At 34.7% G+C, this 22,639-nt stretch overlaps 3 protein-coding genes across 4 annotated transcripts; 1 reads left to right on the forward strand and 2 right to left on the reverse strand.

The window, feature by feature from the left end:
* Nucleotides 1-6,366: 6,366 nt before the first annotated feature.
* Nucleotides 6,367-8,157, reverse strand: LOC128856842 (zinc finger protein 846-like). Of its 2 annotated transcripts, XM_054092227.1 has the most exons (5): nt 7,693-8,157; nt 7,274-7,631; nt 6,886-7,207; nt 6,676-6,831; nt 6,367-6,608 (listed from the first exon to the last, which is right to left on the reverse strand). In XM_054092227.1, the coding sequence occupies exons 1-5, from the start codon at nt 8,071-8,073 to the stop codon at nt 6,470-6,472; spliced, it is 1,356 nt and encodes a 451-aa protein (XP_053948202.1). In that variant the 5' UTR covers nt 8,074-8,157; the 3' UTR covers nt 6,367-6,469. The 2 variants fall into 2 exon arrangements, with proteins under 2 accessions (XP_053948202.1, XP_053948201.1); XM_054092226.1 differs by having other exon boundaries at nt 6,676-7,207; nt 7,693-8,156.
* Nucleotides 8,158-8,190: 33 nt separating this feature from the next.
* Nucleotides 8,191-19,851, forward strand: LOC128856389 (zinc finger protein 91-like). The gene is made up of 9 exons (XM_054091687.1): nt 8,191-8,940; nt 8,997-9,321; nt 9,919-10,450; nt 10,517-10,655; nt 15,989-16,411; nt 16,482-16,653; nt 17,558-18,089; nt 18,139-18,257; nt 19,763-19,851. Exons 1-8 carry the CDS (start codon nt 8,572-8,574, stop codon nt 18,251-18,253), a joined length of 2,607 nt encoding a protein of 868 aa, XP_053947662.1. The 5' UTR covers nt 8,191-8,571; the 3' UTR covers nt 18,254-18,257; nt 19,763-19,851.
* Nucleotides 18,284-20,801, reverse strand: LOC128856838 (oocyte zinc finger protein XlCOF6-like). Its single transcript, XM_054092220.1, has 7 exons — nt 20,308-20,801; nt 20,070-20,145; nt 19,628-19,993; nt 19,278-19,565; nt 18,938-19,201; nt 18,607-18,877; nt 18,284-18,529 (listed from the first exon to the last, which is right to left on the reverse strand). Exons 1-7 carry the CDS (start codon nt 20,707-20,709, stop codon nt 18,322-18,324), a joined length of 1,875 nt encoding a protein of 624 aa, XP_053948195.1. The 5' UTR covers nt 20,710-20,801; the 3' UTR covers nt 18,284-18,321.
* Between the last annotated feature and the right edge of the window lie 1,838 nt (nt 20,802-22,639).

The raw sequence follows: 22,639 nt of genomic DNA on the forward strand, positions 1-22,639 counted from the left end.
GAGTTAAAATGATAAAAATATTAAAATTTTAATATTTTTGATATTGTCCTGTAGCCCGGAATATACATACTACTGACTTGGAGGGAAGTAGACCGCACAAATTACAAAGTTTGGGTTTAAATTAACCGTCTTTGCAACAATTATATCCAGATTAGAAGCGAACGTTATGCTCCTGAATTGAATCTGTTTTTTCAGGGCTATGGCAACACCCCCATAGCCATCTGGTCTGTTTTTTCTAATCATATTAAAATTGATAAATTTTCTACATTTATTTTCATTGTACTCAAATATTTCACTAAGACAAACCACATCAACACGATTATTATTAATATAATAATCAATATTGTCTATATTTGTCTTCAATGATTGGCAATTATATTGCAGACATTTCATCTAATGAATCTACTGATGCCGAACCGCACTTAAAAAGTCCTACGTCTCGATTAGCCAAAATCTGATCCCTCATACCGCTCAGTTTGGTGACCTGGGCAAGGGTCTCAGTATCATTAAGTCTTACACAAGTAGCTTTAGCTATCTTCACTAGCTCCCATAACACCTTTTCTAGCTGGGTAGTAATTTGATAGTCTTGTCTTTCAAAGACTGGAACCACACGAGGTTTGGTATTTTTGTTCAAGACCTTATCAGGCTTGACAGAAGGCTGTTTGGGAATTGCACCCTTCTTGACAACTGAGCTATATTTCTTTTTTGTCAAGGAACGATTTATGACTTCATTAGAGTCGATCATGTTGTCGTTCTCAACCAGTACCGGAAAATCCGTATCTTCAACATCTAAGACATCGAAGCGGTTGTTGCTTTTGGGAAAGAAAGTATTTAGCACCTCTTTACGAGATAACTTTTTTACGGTTTTCAATTTATTGATTTCATTTTCCTTCTTCCATACTGGACACTTCTCCCTATCTGAATATTTATGGTCGTTACCTTTGCATAGAATGCATTGACTTATTTTGCAGGGCGGTATACAAACTTCCGTATTACCACAGAGCAAGCAGCGTTTAGTACTTTTACAGCCTTTTTGTGTGTGTCCTAATCTTCCACAGTTGTAGCATTGTCTAACAGATGGAAAGTAATGTTCTACTTGAAAATTTGTATACTCAAGCTTGACTTCCTTAGGTAGGCTGTTGCCCAAAAATCCCAGCTTAACTGAGAAGGTTGGGAGAAATTTGCTTGAATCCTCCGGATCACGTCTAAGAAAACGTTGAACGAAGTTTACCTTGCTAGCAGACTTTATATCTCTCATGATTTCCTCATTGGAGAGGTAAAGAGCAACTCCTCGAATTACGCCATATGTTTCAAAAGCCGTTCTGGGAATGAAAGGCTTTAGCTTCATTTTTAAAATGTCATTATTAGTGACAAAACTGTTTGCCGATTTGGGATTGCAGAAGAATACCTTATATAAGGTGACACCAACTGCTTCAATTATATCAATATCCTGTATTTTTAAGTGACGGATATGCTGATATAGACTCATGCCATTTCTAATTTTGATATTTTTGAATAGGTCACACTCTGAGGTGTCTACCAAAACAAAAGGTTTGCCTATAAAATTGGATGGATAGTAAACGGAACTATCAGAATTATTTGTATTCTGGATTTTTTTTGCAGTTGCATTTTTTTCAACTGTACCAGTTTCGGCATTACAAATATTTTGCATTTTTACGGAGTCTTTCGAAGATTTTACAACCTCACACTCCATCATCTCCTCACTCTCATTTTCATCTGACTGAAATCCACTCTTATCAACCGAAGCATGTGGTTTGGTTGGATCAAGAATATGTCTCACTCTTTTTTTCTTAAATATATCGCTTTGACCTTTGTTTTTAGTCTTTCGCAGATTTGTATCCACTTTTTCACTAGCAGGTTTATGGATCAGAGATTCATTGCTAGCGCAAAATTCCTCAAAATCCTCTGCTGAGCACGATGCCGAAGGCGTTGAGGACGCCATCGCATCACCTTTTTTGCGGCTTACCGCAGGCACTTTTGCGGTAAGAAAACTCTATACGTTAGCCTTTCAGGTAGAAATTCCAGGAAGTAATAAAAAAAAAAACACGTGGTTTTCACAGACAGAACTATTACAGCGCTATACACCGAATTCCGCGAAAAAAATGTCACTATCTATTGTATCTTTCACTTCCACTACGCCTTTTCTTTTTTTGCTAAATGAAACCAGAGCACTGAAAAAAAACACACCGATCACAGCTGTGTCACAAATGCGACTGCTAACAAATAAATAACAAATATCCAACGGAGAGCGTACTCAAGGCGAATATGCTAAGGTAGTCATCAAAGCGAATTGAGTACTACTGGTGGCGTCTTCCCAAAGCAGTTACTTTATTTTTCCCGATTTGGCAAGCCTGTTGTCCGGTCCCTTACCAATACAAAACAAACTAAAAGGAAGGGAATTTGCCTGTTTGTGAAAATTTAATGAATGGCTTGGTAGTATTGTGATTCTTGAAATATATACTATTCCAAATTTGCAAACACTCTTCTGATCGAACGTATCTGTAAAATCTTCGCTGCATACGAACTTCAAAGGATGATAGAATACCATGTTGCGTCTTCTGAATTCGCTGTGTCGTCAGAACCCAAGAATAAACAAACAAAAGGTAGAGGAATTACTTGTTTGTAAAGAGGAAGAGAAGGCGAAAGCAATGGAAACAACCAAACACAAGAAATTTTACGCACACACTCACACTTTCTTGCCACGGAGTCCTCCGCATAAAAAGCAAAAAAACTGCATTTAGAGACATTATATTAATTTGTGCTTTCACAATTAACATACGACATTTTGTTTTTGTTTGTTTAGTTTAAAAGTTACAAATCTTTAAATTGCAGTATTACCAAGCCATCCAGCGAATTTTCATAAACATATCATTTATTGTTTATTTGTTTTGCACTATTATGGTGTTTGAAGTCACACTTGTCAAAATCGCGAAAAAGAAAGTAACTGTTTTGGGAAGATGCCACCTTTAGTATTGAATTCACTTTGGGTGGTGGATGAGCCCAGGTGATTTTTTCGCCATAGATGCAATTGCATCAAAATATCCCATTTTGTTTACGTTCGTTTCTATTTACATTGATATTGTATAGTTGGTGTGTTCAAAGCAAAATATTGGGTGGGCAACTAAGTAATTGCGGATTTTTTTAGAAAATCACGGACAATTTTTTCATGGAACTAAATAAATTTATTCTTTATTTTTTCTTAGTTTTTGAACATAGTCAAGTTGTTTTAAGTGATTTTCAATGCATATATGTGATACATGAAGCTTCTCTGCAATCTCACGTGTTGTACTGTGTTTGATTAGGGCGTCATCAACTTCAAATGGACGAGTGATTTTGATTTTCCATTTTCAGCGATCAAAAAACTTTTTTTACTGATTGACAACTGAATTGCAAACTATCAAATAACAAAATGTGTTTTACATTTGTAATACGTTTGCAAACCTAAAAATTCAACTGAAGGATTACGAGTGTAATCCGCAATTACTTAGTTGCAAACCCAACATAATATTTAAAGTGAAATGTAACAAAAAAAACCCACTACCGGATAGGCCAAAAATCCAATTTGATTTGTGTAATATTCTTAAATTCTTGTTAATTAATTCATTGCTCATATTAAATTAGCGCAAAAGATCGTTACGAAGGTATATTCCTACTGTTCGTATTAGATGTTCAAAGAAATCAGCAATACTTGAGCGTGTTTTAAAAAGATCTTACCAGTATGCAATATTCTTGTCTTATGTGCTTAAATTTATATATCCGATAATGGGTGCAGCTAGAGTTTCAAACACATACTACTCATTCGTTAAATATTTTGGCAATTCCTAACACAACCATAGAAATTTATCTCTTGTCTAGATTTCTAGATTATAATCCATGTTCTAATGATGGGAATATTCATTTTTTTTTAATTGCTATCGTAATTGCTTTTATGTAATATTCTTGGGGAGCGTGTCATTATTCTGTATTACAAAATTCTGGGTGAAAAATTCTGTGAATTGCAAAAAAATTAATTTAAAAAAAATACTGCTTTTTTAAAATTCTGCTTTTAAAAATACTGCTTTCTAAAATTCTGCTTTTTCCAAATTCTGCATGTTTAATGCGAAAAATTCTGCTTTATTCAAGTTTTGTGATTTTCGTCATACAAGAAGTAACAAAATAAACATTTATTCCATAAATATACATATATGTTTAAGCGATAACAATATTTTAGTTTACCCAATTACAATATTTTTTGCAATTCTTGTTAAATATGTAGTGTGACTTAATTCATTCAATATAAGAACCGTTGTAGACAGGTGTGGTGAAATTGTAATTCTTCATTTCTGATAAAAGTTCTCATCTCCAGGTAATATTTGATTGCAAACACATGTACATACCAATGTATAACTGTTGTCAACTATAATTAATGTAGGTATGTACATATGTACGAATATGTTAAAAACAATGGGGCGCATATACTCAAATTGTGTAAAAAGTTTTACTAACAAATAACCATACCTAAATTTGACAATGAATATCCCACAATGTTCTGTATTACAAAATTCTGTATTAAAATATAATGTTAACAATGTTAAAGAGGTAAAGTAATTATTTTGAAAAAGTGCGCACAATTTTAAAAGCAGAATTTAAAAAAAAACAGAATTTTAAAAAAGCCGAATTTTAAAAAGCAGACTTTTAAAAAGCAGAATTGGTGGTTTTTATTTATTTTGACCATTTTTCAGATATGAAGCTGTTCGTGCTAGTCCATATTGATGGAACTATACTATTCAAAATTATGGGAATGCTAAATTTTTTATTTTATTTTTTAATTGCTATAGGACATAGTTCTTATTTTTTCTATTGTATAAAAATGTGTTTTTTTACGCATACGCAACAAAAGAAATACATTTTAATTACCTTATTATTAGTATTATTTATTTATTTATGTATACTTACTTATATGTGTAGACTTACGATTAGAATTAAAATAAAGTAATAAAGAATGTATAATATCAAAAGATTGTGTGCAGGAAATTTACAAAAGCGGGTTTAGGTAAAGCAATGTATATTACAACATTTTTACAACGTTCCCACGACAGTCGGTTCTACGTAACAGGATCGACTCGGATTTATATCCGGCCAAGGACTGTTACTTCAGCAGCATTCCTCGTATATGCATGGGGAATGTTTATGCTGCTACAACAACAACAACAACTATTAAAGCTAAGCTTATTATCAAAAATATTGATTAACTTATTATTTCATTGACATTTTGTAAGTTATTGTTTGATATACAATACGGCAATTATGAGGATCCCCCTTCATAGAATCAGAGTATTTCTATGAGCCCAACTTCTTCAATAAATTTTGGTATTTGTCCTATTTTATTGAGTTTTATTTTCTCCTCTTAGTGCTGGGCAAGACGCCAGCACGCGCATGACAGTTTCATTCCTCACTACAGAATGTGCAAGTTCCATTGGCGTATATTCTCAGGTTAGTAAAATGATGATTCAATTTACACTGAGTGTTAGAATTCCTGTGCTCATTCTAAAGTTATTTTTATTTAATTCCATACAACCTTTAAATCGGTTTAGGTCAAACCTACCTATTGTTGATTTTGGTTGCTAGAAACCCGTTAGATTGTCGAATTTTGTCTTTCATCTTCTTCTTGAATAAGAGAAGTTACTTTTCCCAAGGTCACAAAATGGTGCTGGGCTTATAAATGGGGAAGTCATCCTTTTCCTGGCTAATTTACATGCCATTTCGTTTCCAGTAATTATTATGTGCCTTTAATTGCCTTTGAGTTGGCACATTTTTTCAATCGGTTAATTAGTTTTTGAAATATTAACAATATTTCTCAATTGAAAATTGGAACTTAGGAGATAGTAATTTTCTCTGCCCAATAAACAGCAGAAAAACTCGATCAAGCTCCGCTTTCAAATTTTTATAACTAAGCGATTTAATACTTTTTAAAGCCGGGTGCATCCAACTATAGGTAACTCGGGATATGATTCAAAAATCTTCAACTCAATTAATTTTCTTATTAATTGTGCCTTTATAGTCCTTTTTTAATTGAAGAGATAATATTTGCATACCATATTCAAAGGCACACCCAGAAGACAATATTGCATAAGATGCAACTGTTGAACTTAAAAGAATTGTTAAAAATTATAGAGGGTATAACACCTTATATTAGGGGACCGGCATGCCAAGATTATATCACTCGATTTTTAATTTAATTGATACTTTCTATTACCTTGTGGGCCTATGTCAGTCGGGTCAACATCACCGGAATAACTCACTGTTAAATTTTTCATTCACTAACAACAACATTTCACATACATTTAATTAAATGATTTAAAATGATTTAAATGATAATTTAATTGATGTCATAAATCCGGCTAAAGTTTATTTCAAAGCGCTTCGAATAAATGTTTTGCATAACCGATTGATGGATCTGTAATTAATATTATTTTTCATTTTCTGGATTCTTCAAAATTTCAACTATTCGTCCTCTATGTTCCTTTGTTATATTTATTCTCACTACGAGTTTTTCTACTTCTTTATCCTGTTCAATCTTGTGGACCCCTCTGATGTGGCGCTTAATTCTAAAATAGATATTTGAGTCAGATGAAACAAGTGTTCAAATGTTATTGTTATACACAAAATACTTACTTGTAAGCATCTGGAAATTGTTTTTCACATGAGCCACATTTATAAGGTAAACCAGTGTGCTGCATGCGATGTGAATAGTATTTGTCATATTTTGAGAATTTTGCTCCACAAGTTAAGCAAGTGTAACTGAAGTATCCCTCATGATATTGCAAGTGCCTATTTAAGATTCGTTTGTGGATAAACGATTTATCACATATATGACATACAAACGGAGATTCTCCCGAATGAGTTCGCAAATGGGTGTCCAAGTCTATTTGTCGCACATATCGTTTTTGGCAAATATTGCATTCTATTGTGGCTCCTTTGTGATGAAGTTCATGAATTGTTAGACCGTTTTTATGAAGAAATGATTTTTCGCACTGAGTGCATTGATATATCGGTTTCCGGTTGCTTTCATGCGTCTGAATGTGTTTTTTGTATGAATACCTTGATAAGAATGTTTGATTACATTTGTCACACGGATATCTCTCCCGATTTTCTCTGTGGATAAGTTCGTGATTTTTTAGACCACTTGCTTCACTAAATGTTTTGGCTGATGAAGTTTAATATTAAATCATATAATTTTGGCCAAATTAGTGAAATACACTATAATACTTACGGCAGGCTTGACAAAGAAAAATTTTGGGCTTGTGACGGGGCTTATGTTTTCTCAAAGCTTTTCTCGTCATGGTTTTCTGACATTCGTCGCAATTCACAAGCTCGTCCAATCTTTTGAAATGTTTCCCAGAACGATCGGACTTATTTTTCACTTTGCCTCTTTTCTTAAAATTTTTCAAATTTTTTCGTTCATCTTCATTCAGCTTCCTAAATTCGTCCATGCAATTCTCATCCGATTCGTTTGCCAATTTTTTATCAATGTTGTCCCCATGTTCGAAGTCATCTGAAATAGCTATTCCATTATCGTCCATTGAGTTCTCATTCCACGTATATGTGACCTTTACATCTTCAGGGTGTTCCTTTTTAACAAGTAAAAATATTCATATATTCCATTCACTACAAAAATTATTAATTATTTACCTCAGCTGCTTCCCGTCCTGGCTTATTTATCTTCACTTTCTTCACTTCTACTGGAACCCACTCAAATTTATTTTCCACGCCCTCCAATTTCACTTTCTCGTTCTTCGCGCAACGCAATTCATTATCAGCTCTCCTCGCTTTTTCAATAAAATCATAAGCATCTTTAAGTTTCTGTGCGCAACAAGAGCATAAGTATTGCGTTCGGGTTTCATCAGATTCGCTTGGATCATCCTTTAAACTGAGATTAATTTGTGTGCACTTACAAAAACACTCTTTGTATGATAAATCGCATCTGGAGGAGTCGATAGGCTGGTACCAATCTAGTAGATGCACTCGATCTTCTGGTGACAGACAGGCTCTGCATATTTTTACTGTATCCATTTAAATTAAAAAAAAATATGCAAAAACTGAGATATCAAGTTTGGATTAAAATCACTATTTTATAAATAATATCCATATTCGTGAGGAAAAAAATTGTTGTATTTCCTCTTGTTTACAAAAGTGTAATTGCCTGTCTAGTGTTGGAAAATTGATTGAAACTTTTAATATATAATATAATGAAAGTCTTTAATGTAATGTAAATACGTTTTCCAAAATGTACAGACTACCAAAGACCGTTTATGCAAGGATAATAAATATATTAATTGTAAGACTTATTTCTTACCAAAAATCTCTGGAGGTAGATTTATACAAATTTTCGAACACTGCATTTCGGTAGCACTAAGGAAATCGAAAGCGAAAATAGTCGATTAATGTCTTTACAATTAGTTTTCCGTGTACCTATCCCTAAGTATTTGTTATTTCTAGTTTAAAAGTTTTGATGTATTTTGCCATTTTTCAAATATCTGTTACTATCATTGAAGAATTAAAATTCTGCCAATGGAATCATCACGAAACATGTGTAGAGTTTGTTTGAGAGTGGAAAATTCAGTACCCCTTTTGAATTGGCATCTTCCAGTAGAAGATATAAACGAAAGTTTGTCATATGCAGACTGTTTTCAGCAATGCACTCAGCTTAATTTAGTTTTAAAAGGAGGAGATGAGGATAATGATAAGTCAATAAGAATATATGAGCATTTCTGTTATAGCTGTGCTGCAAAACTCAAAGAAGCTTATGTGTTTATTAGAAAGGCTAGAGAGACGGACACTACACTGCGTATGAATTACTGGACGTTTTTTTCGGAAAATGATAAGAAGTATTTTGAATGGGTTGGGGTTGGGAAGGAATCTACACCAATTGATATCAAAGTAAGTAAAATAAAGCGTTTCTTACATTTAAAATATTTACTAATTGTAACTTTTAGGAAAGAGAAATTGATGAGGAACCATTAACTCTGGTAAGCAACGCTTTCCTCGATGAAAATTCAAACTCAAAGGAGTGTTTATTAAAAGTTACTAAAGGAAACTCGTGTGCTTCTGAAATATTAAATTCGGCCAAGCCAATTGCGTCAAACACATCTGAAAGATCTCCTCGCGCCAGCCAGCATAAAACTAGAAAAAAAGCGGTAGAAGTTGAAAAAAATGATGAAGTCGACATTTGCAAAACCTGCGGGAAGTTAATATCGAAAAGGCAGCTTTCAAGTCATTCTTGCAACCGAAGTATAGAATCGTTTCTCTGCAAGTCGTGTCGTAAGTACAATAGTTACTTGCCTTATTACAACAAATGGCAAATAACTTACGACCGAAACAAAAAACTGCATGTCACGAAATTGAGCAAGTTATAACTTTTTATTTAATTCTCTATAAAAATATTGCCCTTGCTATATCCAATAAGATATTAAGTTTCAACACCTGTTACAAATTTTAGTGAAGTTCTTAAGATCTCCATCACAAATTCAAAGATTTTACCCTGAATTTGCTTTAAATTCTGATTATGCCGTTTTATACCTCTATAAATTCTCGCATATTCAACTGCACGTTTGAAGCAGCCTCCGAAAATTCGCATTGATTTTTAATAGCTTTCTTTTGCGAACAGTCTTTTGAATTTTATTTCACTACAATTTTTCTAAATTTTGTATAAGTGTTGTAATTTTGATGCTATGGTCTTTGTTATAGCCACAGTATAGCAAGGATATGTTTTTAAAATAAACCCTGTAAAAAGTTTTAACATACTCAGTTTCGTTCCACACAGGATTTTATCTTCGGTCTTATCTTCATTAGCCACCTGCACTAGGTATTTTTTTATTATTTTTTTAAATACGTCACCTAAAGTACATGTTAATTTAGCTCGTACGTTCAGACATCGCAGCACTTTAACGCAACATGAACTCATTCATGAAAATAACAGAGAACGAAAATTTGCTTGTGGAGTATGTGGACGGAAATTTTATACACAAATGGCACGAAGAAATCATTTGAAAACACACGACCCCAGTCGAAAACCTCGATTCCACTGCAATGACTGTGGTCAATCATTTTTATTTAAGGGCAATCTTCTTGTACACCAACAAAAACATGCTGGTCAAACGATTCAATGCAAGTATTGTCAAAAGCGTTACGTTCGCTCCGTGGATCTCGAAGTGCACCTACGAAGCCACACTGGTGACACCCCATTTAAATGTGATAAGTGCGAAAAGGCTTTCACTAAAAGATCTACACTGCGAAAGCATTTACAATTGCATGAAGGCATTCAATGGAAGTGTGAGGATTGTGGGAAGGAATATTTATATGAATGGACTCTACAAAGACATCGTTTAGAACACACAGGTTTACCCTTACGATGTTCAATTTGCGGAAAAGAATTTCCTGAAATGTACAAGTAAGCAAACAAAATAATTGAAGTAGAATTTAAATGTGAATAAGTCGTTGTTTCTTTTTAATGTAGGATTCGTCGACATATCAAGTGTGTTCACAAGGTTGACTTATCCGAAATTGAAAGTTTCGTTGTGAGGCTTAAGGAAAGTAGGAAACGTGGAAATATATCACATAATTTTTCTGAGACAGAGGAGGAAGCAACTATAAATAAATAATTTATTTGTGGAATAATTTTATACATTTTTAAACTTTGTCAAAGGAATTTGGACATCGGGCTATTTAATGCTCTTTAAGTTTCGACTTATGAATATACATTCCTGTGAATAATTCATAATATATGGAGTAGAGTGTACCAAACTCAATTGTCCATTGAGTCGCTCACGTGGCGGCTTGCAAATCAGTGTCGTGTACAAAAGAAGTCTTTATTTGAGCAAATTTTAGTTCTTGGTGGATATACTTATAATTCCCACCGTTAAATTTAGGAAAATTTCCTTGCGTGTCAAGTAGAGTAGGAGACTTGGTGTTTATTTAAGGCACAATGAACGCCAAACAATATTTAAATATATTGAAAAAAAAACTTAGTCGCCAGTTGGGTTTATCACTGAGAATAAACCAAATTTTAAATTCTAACGATCTAAAGCATAAGGAGCATAATGTGCAGATGTGAGTTCTCTACAATTGCATTCAAGTTATAAATTCACCAGTTTTCAAGCTCTTAAAAAAAGAACAGAAATACGCATACATTTTATTCCTTTGTTGCGTTTGAAACGCAAAGAATAGACTACGTTTGAGGGTTTTTTAATGATATGTAATATATTTTTCTTAACACTTATGGGTAAATGCAAATAAATATTAGAATAAAATGTAACTATTATTAAGGCATTATAAAATATTTTATATTAAATAAAAATCTCACAAAAATAAAAAATAGGTACATCAAAATATTGCCAAAGCATCAAATATAAATATAGATATACATACAAATGCATAAATGAAAAAACATACAAATCGACACTTGCTTCGCTGCGTCGCAAAACAATCATAACTTCAAAAAATAAGATTATATGTTCTGAGCAATACAATAAAATTGAAAAATATTATTATTAACAAATTATAAAATCGCAAAATAATAATTTAAACCGTGATGGAAAATAGGGTATATTCAGAAACGCATTATAATGTGCAACGTACTTTTGCAGTGTTGGCAATGCGTTCAGAAATGCAAATATGGCAGTACTGCAAATGCCTCGGGTTCCAAAACGCCATTATTGTATCAAACGTCACGCATTATTTGCAGGAAAAATTTTAATACTGCCGCTGATTACGCTAATATGATGTCTGATGAAAAGTAGTATAAAACTAATTTTTTTAGCTTTTAATGCAAAGATATATTAAATATACGTTATTAAAACAATATTTTATTACATTTTTCTTGATTTTAGCGATCTAGCAAATCTAGCAAATCTATCAATTGCATCACTTGTCACATTGGCAGTGTTGCCAGTGCTGCAATTACTGCGCATTTATAATGCGTTTCTGAATATACCCATAATGACTAAAAATTGTCAGTATTTTCGGAATACTTTTTGTCGTTGTACATATAACGCTATGATATATTAGATAATGATCCCAATGATTGACCTACGTCAATGTATTTTCAAGTCCAGCTTAAATCATCTTCGTGCATTGCTTTAAATACTGTCTCTACTTGCTGCATATGATCCATCATAGAAGAGGTAGATATTGATAAATTACTCTCGCTCAGGTGAGCCGCCCAAGAGTACGACTGGCCATTCCCATGGCAGCCGGTTCTACGTTACCGGAATGACTCGGGTTTTTCCCGACCAAGGGCTGCCGCCCCAGTAAACTAGCCCTGTCTAATGTACCGTATCCTCCTACTGGTCGTTATTACATCTAAATGAAGTGCTAGGGATGTCGTCCTTCACCTTGTGGCATATATATCCAGCTAAGTTTTCTAGGTGGTCAAATTCTAGTTCTTCCAAATCGACCTCCTCAATTGGCAACAGTTCCGTTTGAGAATTTAGATTTTTAAGGATTAATCCTGTAAAAGTAATCAAATATAATTAATGCAATACACTTTTTAAGTGTTTAAAAAAACTTTAAATTATTTAAAGTACCGGTAAGAGAGGGCTGTGTTACTTCTATATCAGGCACAGCATCCTCTTCAACATTTTTGGCGTCGGTTATCACGCCCTTGTTGTACCCCAGTAAATAAAGCCTCATACGGTACTTGAACTCCTGTTGGTCAGGGTGATCATGCAATCCGTCTTTTGGACGAATAACGTCGAACAAGTTCTCCAGTATGTCTTTATTGAGATGATATGTCAAGATATACTTTACATTAAAGCGAGCTTTAACTTCCTGCAGTATCATTTTTAATGCTTTATTTGTCTGAATGATTCCTATAAGGAAAATATATATACATTTTTAATTGAAGATTTAATCTTCCATGATAAAAATGCGTTTATACCTTTTTGAAAAGGTAACAGTCTAAATCTTCCCATCACCCTCATGTTTTGCATCAAATCGGTCATCTTGTCAAGGATTTTGTTTTGCTCCTCGATTGCTAGTCCGTAAGCATGACACCCTGTCCTCGAGTCAGCGTGGGGCACCCTAACATCGAACACGTCAAACCAATCATTCGTCTGAAATAATAACGCGCTATATTAAAAATATTAAGGCATATAATAGTGAAACTATCTAAAATACATACTATTTTGAAAAATTCGGAGCATTCGTTCCAATTTTGCTCTTGCAGATGACCAAAACTTGCTGCTCTCGTGATAGCCTGCGCCACCGTATGTGAAAACAATTTCGCAGCTGCTTTTACTTTGTGGCGGTCGGGCCCAGCCAAGTTTAAGTCATTTTCTGAAATCTTGTGAGTTTTTGTCAAGTCCGCAGAAGTGCATGACAATAACTCCAAAATGATTTCCTTTTTCACAGGCTTTCCATTAATAAGAAGACCTTGATCAAGGAAATGATTCCGCAGTAGCTTCAGCAATTGCGGCACGTCAGCAAAAACGAGAACCTTTTGATTGTTGAAAATGAACCTGTAAAAAAAATAAGTGTTATAAGGGTAAAAATATATATAATTTAAGTATCATGTCTTGCCATGGCTGGTCTTCGGTTATGCCTAGTTCATTAAAAAGCGATCTATTCACACCACCTAAATCGCACACAACAGCTACAATGTTGTATCCACAACTGTGGGACCGCAACAAAATTTGTTGTATCAAATCTGCAGTCATTTTTCGATCAAAGTCGTAAAAGACTGGCTGATTCCACTTGGACATTAAACCTTAAATTTAGAATTTAAAAAAAATATTGTTTAAAATAAATTTTGAATGCAAAATTTACCTCTCAGCATCGCTACTTGCACGTAATTCACGCTAGCTGATGCTGAGTTCGATGAAACGTCGTAACAGTGCGACTTTCTTAGTTTCATTTCGTCGAAACTCAATACGCTTAGCTTCTGTGATTCGTCCATATGTGTAGTAGCTGCCAACAAGCGGAAAACTGGTTGGATTAACCCACGCGAAAACGTCAGTTTTTGTGCCCAACGTTGTAGTGTTCGAACTGAAGGAAGTGGAAAAGATTGTTTATACAGCAGTCTATATGCCTTTGGACTGACAGCATATAAACTTATGGACTGTGCGATGTCGTCCTCCACCCAATTCTTCCTTTCAGTTCCCGTCTTAAGCTTGCTGATTTGCCCGTTTGTGAATATAGAAGCCAGTTTCTCTTCCATATTCCGCATTTTGGAAGTCATCGATTCAATACACTTTACCTGGAGGTCGTATTGCTGCTTTAGGCGCGTAAGATCTGTGGACAGCTTACTGTTTTCTTTTCGCAAAATTGAATTTTGTCGCTTTAAGGCCACTCTACAAGTAATACGAATGTAATTTATTTTTAGAAATACACATTTAACTTTGTAATTAGTAATTACTTACATTTTAGTTTCTAAAACTCCGATATCTTGAATGCTGTTGCCATGATGAGATACGCTACATGTAGGTGAATCAGCTACGCTTTCCCGGCTCCGATTTTTCTTTGTGCATTCACTTAACACACCTTCAATAAAACACTGAGACTGTAAAGATTATTTTTGAAATGCAACAATTTAACTACCTTCCGGCTGTTCAAGCTCGTCGACATTTTTTTCTTGCGTCTGCGGCTCTGCTGCTGGCTCAACGCATTTAAAAATTGTTGGCACAGCTCCGCGTTTAAGTAAGCGATATTTCGCAAACCCTAAAGTTTCTAGTTAAAACGTTATTGAATTAAATATTGCGAAATGTACTTGCCCATGTTGTACTGGTAAAGATTTTGATAGTCGTTGTCCGTAAAATGCTTCATACAAATTACGCTCGAGATTAAGTTAAATGGCTTTTCTTGCCGGCAGAACTCTACCCACTTTCTCGCCACTGTGTCATCCATAGGAAAAGCAAAAAAACTTAATTTGGAGGCTTTATTATCATTCGTGCTTTGACAATTTAACACTCGACACTTCATTTTTATTATTATGCTTAATCTGAAAATATTGTAAATATTGACTAATAAGTAACTCGCACAAAGGTTTGTTTATTTTCTGTGCTGGCATCGCTCAAAACAGCGCCGTTCATTCAAAAGCGAATTCCTACAGCGTGACTTCGGTAGAGCATGAACAATATTTACATGTATTCTGTTGTAGATAAATGTTGTGTAGCCATATTGTTACGTTTTTCTAAAAGAAAACCTATTTTGACTTTTAAGTTCCAGGTAGCAGCGACATTAGTTTTCAGTACACTGACTTGGCATATACTCGTAGATCCTCATTTTCATACTCATTTACATATGATTCTGCCTCATCATTCAAAAAATATGTTCAACTGAAAATAAAGAAACCTCATATGTCGTATATTAATTAGGTTTTTTCGCACCAGCTGATTTGTAACAATTTCATTGTATACAAGTAAAATTTGAAACAAGATATTAGAATAAGATTCGTTTACTCAAGGGTTGTTGTTGGAGCAGCATAAACATTCCCCATTCATATACGAGGAGTACTGCTGAAGTGACAGTCCTTGGCCGGATATAAATCCGAGTCGTTTCGGTTACGTAGAACCGACTGTCGTGGGAACACCGAAAAAGGATCCTTTATCACGCTTAACTCTTTTCAAGCTCGATACACTTTAATTTTTTGTTTTGTTTTTGTAATATTTCGCTTTAGATATTATTTGAATCATGAATTATACTGTGGGAACACAGCTGAAAGTGTCGTACGGGAACACACCTATACCGATCCTTTTGGCCACACTGAATTCATTATTCAATTTAATTTAACGTCGCAGAGAACGTTAATTATAGAGAATTAACGTTCTCTGACAAGTGGCAAAGTAAACACACAGATGTAAACAAAACAAATAATTTAGATGTTATTCATATCTACGGCGAAAAAATCAGCTGGGCGAATGCCATCTGTAATAAGTTCGCCTTGCGCAATTCTGTCTGGCATTTCATTTCTGCCAATATGAATTCGCCTTGATTTCCATTTGTTTATAAATTTGTGGGAAGCATGTCAATAATAAATACCTGTCGAGCCTGCTTATTACAAAAGGATACCAAAGAGCTTTGCGATTGGTATATGTCGGTGGACGATATTAGTGAACCATTAACTCTTTCGGAGTGCTTTCAAATATGTACGCAAATCGATGTGAAAAAGACAAGCTATATGTCATCTCGCATAACGAATATGCACTACTTGTGCCAGGACTGTTACCATGATCTAATAGATGCATTCAGATTTATAAGGAAAGCACAAAAATCTGATCAAGAATTATGTATTCTCTCACAAAAAAATTTTGCTAGTTCCGAGAGTCAGTTAGCAGAATTTGAGTTGGTAAATATGCAAGTGTGTGGCTCCTCTAGGCACAGCGTTGGTTCCGTCGAAGGGATATCATATCAAGAGGTGTGTAGATTATGTTTGCCACTTTTCTTAATAAACATAAATATATGTGTTAATTTTTTGCTGCGTAAAGAATTTAGATGTGGAGGATATAATTGAGAAACAAAGAGGATTTCGTAATTCAAAAAACTTGAACAATTCATCAGAAACTCAGCAGTCTACATTAAGTTCAGAAGAAGATGGAAACAGCGACATCTCGGAATCGGAAAATGATTTATTTTCAAAAATTGAAACTACAACAGAAAGTGAGTTATCATAAACATTACAAAAAATACCATAGAAAGGAAGTAGAGAAACAAAGTGCATTAGTAATGCAAAATGTGATGAGCCTGAAGCTTTAATTTGTAAATATTGCAGAAATATGATACTTTGCTACGCATGCCGTAAGTTTCTGTTTTAAAACGATCTAAAGGAGTAATTTATACACGCATGCCTAGTAATATTTTTATAAATTTTACTGGATTTTTTTAAAGTACTTTAATAGACATTATTACCCAAAGCTGAGTGTTTTAAGGATTATAACCGGCCAAATCGCTTAAGCGGCTATCGCTCCAATTAAGACGGAGAAAAACTTAAGTACACATTAGCTTATCCAATTTTAATACGAGGATCGCATTATATGCAATTTTTTGGCTCTTATCCGCTTAAATTAAAAATGTTTATTAGTTGGGGACTTATAAACGAAAATATTTCAAAATTCAGACCTTTATTACTTAGGTAAAAGTTGTCATATTTAGGCAAAGAATTTTCGTCTAATACAGTACTCGCTCGTTTATGTGACCTACTGAGAGGCCCTACTTACATAAACGAATTGTTCATATGGTGGGTGAAATGTGTCAGTTAAAATACATTGGTATTAAGACAATAAGTTGTCGCACGTAGGCGAAATAGTAAGGGTAGTGCTTTCAAATGAAAAAGTCGAAGTTCCTATGGTTGCTTTTACAATTAATTTTAATTCAAAAGTCATTAATTTCGTTGAGTTTCAAGTCTGCCTGTAATATTGGAATAAAAGTTGTTCCAAAAACGCATGATTTTACTAACAAAAATTTGGAACCTAGGGCATTTTCAGTCAGCCGCTAGTGATATAAAAGTGTATATATCAGTATAGCAGATACGTAACTTATTTTTTATATTTTCTTTTGCAATCAGCTTCTACCTTCAATGACGCTGTCAGATTGAAAAGGCACGAGTATACCAATGAAGAGAATAGAGAGAGGACCATAAGTTGCGAACAGTGCCAACGAAAATTTTTTACACAACGTGCATACCAAAACCATTCTAAAACTCATGAAAAAAATCGAGAACCCAAATTCAAATGTGACGAGTGTGGGAAATGTTTCTTCTACAACGGTAGTTTGAAGCTTCATAAACAAACACATATTGGCCTTCCGTTCGAATGCACCGTTTGTTCTAAGCAGTACGCAAGATCCGTCGATCTTCAAATTCACCTAAGGAGTCATTCTGGTGAACTACCGTACAAATGCCCGAAATGTAACAAAGGCTTTAGGTATGTTCACGTTCTAAATAAGCACGTGCGACACCATGAAGGTCATCGGTATAAATGTAACTTGTGTGGAAAAGAGTACGCTCATCAATCAACAATGCTGCAACATCGTAAAGAGCATACAGGCTTACCACTCCGATGTTCTATATGTGACAAGGGCTTTGTAAAAAAGTCGAAGTATGGTTGGAATCATTTTTGGTTTAGTGTACTAACTATTTACTTTCAGAATGCGTCGCCATATTAGTGGAGTGCACAAAGTGGGAGATATTGAGGAAATTGATCAACTTATTCTGAAAGTAAAAACAAAAAATATTTACCGAGGGCGTGTTATGGAGATGTAATCACGTAATACATTAACGAAACCTTATTAATATTAAATAAATTATTATTTTATTATAAAAGATAAGTGTCAATAAAGTTCGACTAATATTTCTTCTCCTTCGTTTACAGCTTCCTCACCGCTATCTTTTACCTCTATCTCTTTCATAACACTATCCGCTTGTACTAAAGTAAGTTTTTTTCGCTGCAAAGGCTTTGGCGGTTGCGATTTTGTTACTTTTAGCAGTTCCTCCTCAGTAAGCTCGATGAGATGCGTCATTTTAAGATGCACTTTAAACCTAAATTTAAATTTGAATTGGTGTAAATTATTAAACCTAGAATTAACGAAATCATCCCTGTAATCATTTTAACTCACTTTTGTTTCGAGGGGTAGCCGCGTCCACAATAACTGCAAGGAAATGGCATTTCGCTGTGGACAAATGAATGTTCCTGCAATGCCTTGGTCGAAGTGAACAGCTTTCCACATTCCTCACATTGCAATTTCAGTCCCTGATGCCTCCACATATGCGTACGTAAGTGCCCCTTTATTGCGAATTTTTTCCCGCAAACATCACATTTAAACGGATAGTCACGTGTATGGAAACGCATGTGCACATTCAATTCATATTGACGTACAAATTGCTTTCCTGAAAAATTTAAAATATTTTATTGAAGAGTAACCCAAAATTTTGTATGGGGATACAAACCACACTGATCGCAGTTTATTGTTTCGCCTTTATGAAGGCGGATGTGATTTTCAAGAGCAATTTTGCTAACATAGATCTTATCACAGTAGTCACATTGGTGAAGTTGTCGTTCATTACGATGTACTTCAACATGTAGACGCAGGTAATGCTGCGTGGAGAATCGCTTGCCACAAATTTCACAGGCATCGGATTTAATATTTGCCTCTTTGCGTTGATGATACTTATGATGAGTGTTCAATAAACTTTGGCAGACGAACATTTTGTCTAATTATGAGTAAACAACTTTTTATTAATTCGAATGTTTCTTTTTTAAACAAAGTCAAAACAGATACACACTCACCGCAAATGTTGCAAGCAAAGTTCTTCGATTTGGCGTGATAACGACGTATGTGGTCTGACATTTTGAGCTCCGGACATCGATAGCTGCATTCAGTGCACTGTATAATAGTTGAATGTGTATTTTTTATGTGTTTACGCATCGTCTCCTCCTTATTGACTTTTTTGTTGCAAATTTTGCAGACGAGTTCTTTACCATCAATGGTCGAGTGAGTGCGCGTATGAAGTAAAAGACCACGACGTGTTTCAAACGATTGAAAGCAAGTTGAGCAGTAAAAAACAGAGCTCGAATCTATGTGATATAAAAAGTCTATTGGTAGATTTATGTATAAATTCTATATACAAATTTAATACTTTTATCAATTATTTTATCACAACTTCCATCTATTTCTTTAGATATTACGCTGTCAATACTATCTTCTTTCAAGACCTTTTTAACATCTTCACATTCTTCAGAGCTTTCATTAGTTTTACTATTATTTTCCACAGAAACGTCTCTTACTTCCAAGATGCAGTATTCTATATTTGGGGAACCGTTATTATTAGCTGCATATGGATCTTCGTCCTTCTTTTTATCACTTCGTAAAAGATCGGTGCTAAAGCTTGTGTTCAATTGGGTTTCATCAATTATTTTTATGCAGGTACCAAGGGTACTAATATGACTGTGTTCAAATTTAGAATTAAAATAGGAGCTACATGTCAAACAAAACACCATTTCATCTAATAAAGTAAAAACATTAAAAAAAATTATTGTAGAATTAATCATTTTAATTAAAAGATATATGTACATAAATACCTTCATTTTCGGATTCGTCAACGATCACATTCTCCTTTGTAACGCCCTCGTTATCGGAAAAGGATTCGCTATTTTCCTGTTAGAAAATTTAAATTGTGGTTTAAATATTTTATTGATAACATGCGTATGATGTTGTTCTCTCCATTTACCCCAAGTATAATTGTCAATATAAAATAATACACTTGGGCACTAAGGAGGGGACAACACGGTTTGTGATAGGTAATAAAAATGTGCTTGCCTCTACTTTGTCGGCAGTGAAAGTATTTTCATCTGAAACAATTGCAATTTCAGTATGATATTCGTTATCGTCACCAACTTGTCCACCCTTTATATGTTCTTTTAATTTTCGGCTTCCTATGAAGGTTTTCAACACTTTGTCTGTCTGTATAGCTTTCTGCAGAAAGTTCCAAGCAATACCTAATTCAAATCCACACTGTTCACAAAGACTTTGAGGCATTTGTTCTTCTCGATCAGTCGCTAGCAGTTGAGTGCAAGCTCGAAAGCAATCCATATATGTAGTAAATGCATTTGTTTGATTGTCCAGTCGAATTCCGAAAACTTTTTGCTCAAAAGGAGTCTCGAGATCTATATAAGATAATGATGTTTTCAAGCATGCCCGACAAGTCGGTACTATGTCCATCTTCGTAATTGCGATCAAATATGTACTGGGTTAATGTATAAAATATAAAAATTGTGTTGTGAAAAACAACAGTCAAGTTGCCTAAAGATGTGTAAAACTATCGATATATTTGATAAGATTAGCTGATGATTTCAGAAAAGCTAGGCAAATCTATTAAAGGTGGTCACGGTACAAGAACACGGCGAATTGAATTTTGAAGGTGGTGTCTTGCCAAAACAGTTATTTTATTTTCCGCGATTTTGACAAGTCTGACGCCAAGCTCCTTTTCAATACAAAACAGACGAACAAAACAAATAAAAGGATTAGAAAAGTTGTGAAAATTCGAAAAATTCAGTAAATGGCTTGGTCATATTGTGATTTGTAAAACTTAAACTATATAAATTAATGAAAACGAAGTGCCTCGTGTTAAAGTGTGAAAGCACAAATTGATATAATGTCTACAAATGCAGTTTTTTTTTTGCGTTTTTATGCGGAGGACGCCGTGGGAAAAAAATGTGTGTGTGTGTATAAAATCTTGTGTTTAGTTGTTTCCATTGCTTTCACCTACTCTTCCTCTTCACAATCAAGTAATTTTCCTTCCTTTTATTTGTTTATTCATGAGCTCCTTCGACGCAGCGAATTCGGAAGGCGCTACCTTGTATTCTATCATCCGTGATTTCTTGTTGCTTTTACAAATTAACACGCTCCACGTTGTTTTCAGTACTTTGTTTAGGAATCACAATTTTCACCAAACCATTCACTGAATGTTTTTAAACTTGTAACTTCTCTTCCATTTATTTGTTTATTCGCGGCACTGATGTCATCGGTTGTCAAAATCGCGAAAAATAAAGTAGCGGCAGATTTCATCAACGTTTTCTGGTAGCGGTGTTCGGAAGCGCCATATTCTGTATGCTGTGCATAGTGCTTATGGCACTTGATTTAAAATAACGTCAAATCATACCTGCAAAATAAACCGAGAGATTCGAACGTAACGTTTAAGAACTTTATAGGTTCAAATGTGTGATACACCTCAAACTATTAATTTTAGAAGAAATAGCTAAAGGGTAAGAGGAATTTGAGTTCACAGCTGAGTAGTCAGAGCTTTACTATAGCTTTGAGCTCTTTGAATTACTCGTAATTTTCTTCCGGTACAATATTTCGCGACACACAGGCTTGTAATTCGAAGAAGACGTCGAATGTGTTGTGCTGACCATTCGACTCCGTCGATGTGATAAGCCGAAAAGCATTACTGGACGTTTGTAAGTGCTACAATACTGACAATTTTATTACGCACCTCGAACCACATGCAACACAAATCGGTTAGCGAGAGCCTGTACGGTGGAAAAGCTAAAAAGGCTCGTGAATAGGTATTAACAAAAGTATTTAGCGTAACAAAGCAAAGTGCCGCTGCCGATCTCCGAAAACCATTATTTTCCGTTGGCACGAGAACTCCCCTCGACAACCCTCTGTGCTATAATTGTTCCCAGAGGCGACGTAATAGCGGTCGACCCTCGGCGGAAAATGGCAAACCTCCGAGTGTATTTCTGCCATGAAATAGCTCCTTTTAAAAAACCATCTGCAGCTCGGGTCGGCTAAAAACTGTAGGTACAGGGGCTTCAATAAATATTGTTACGAATTTGTTACGTTTTTATCCAAATAAAAAAAAAATATATATATATAATTGGCGCGTACACTTCTGTTATGTGTTTGGCCGAGCTCCCCTTCTATTTGTGGCGTGCGTCTTGATGTTGTTCCGCAAATGGAATGACCTGCAGTTTCAAGCCGACTCCGAACGGAGGGAGGAAGGAGCTTTTTCATGGCAGAAATACACTCGGAGGTTTGCCATTGCCTGCCGAGAGGCGACCGCTATTAGAAAAAACTTGTTCTTCATTTTGGTCTTTCACCGAGTTTCGAACCTACATACGTTCTCTCTGAATTCCGAATGGTAGTC

This window comes from Anastrepha ludens, chromosome 3, assembly GCF_028408465.1.
Source record: "Anastrepha ludens isolate Willacy chromosome 3, idAnaLude1.1, whole genome shotgun sequence".
Lineage (NCBI taxonomy): Eukaryota > Metazoa > Arthropoda > Insecta > Diptera > Tephritidae > Anastrepha > Anastrepha ludens.

Bases quoted from the DNA above. Each gene is read 5' to 3' on its own strand.
- LOC128856842 (XM_054092226.1), bottom strand. From the start codon at position 8,073: ATGGATACAGTAAAAATATGCAGAGCCTGTCTGTCACCAGAAGATCGA. The intron at 7,632-7,692 runs GTAAATAATTAA...CTTGTTAAAAAG, and splicing joins CAGGACGGGAAGCAGCTGAG to GAACACCCTGAAGATGTAAA. The intron at 6,609-6,675 runs GTAAGTATTTTG...TATCTATTTTAG, and splicing joins CAATTTCCAGATGCTTACAA to AATTAAGCGCCACATCAGAG.
- LOC128856389 (XM_054091687.1), top strand. From the start codon at position 8,572: ATGGAATCATCACGAAACATGTGTAGAGTTTGTTTGAGAGTGGAAAAT. The intron at 10,451-10,516 runs GTAAGCAAACAA...TTTTTAATGTAG, and splicing joins GAATTTCCTGAAATGTACAA to GATTCGTCGACATATCAAGT. The intron at 16,412-16,481 runs GTGTGTAGATTA...TGCTGCGTAAAG, and splicing joins AAGGGATATCATATCAAGAG to AATTTAGATGTGGAGGATAT.
- LOC128856838 (XM_054092220.1), bottom strand. From the start codon at position 20,709: ATGGACATAGTACCGACTTGTCGGGCATGCTTGAAAACATCATTATCT. The intron at 20,146-20,307 runs GCAAGCACATTT...ATTTTCTAACAG, and splicing joins TCACTGCCGACAAAGTAGAG to GAAAATAGCGAATCCTTTTC. The intron at 18,878-18,937 runs GTTTGTATCCCC...TAAATTTTTCAG, and splicing joins AATAAACTGCGATCAGTGTG to GAAAGCAATTTGTACGTCAA.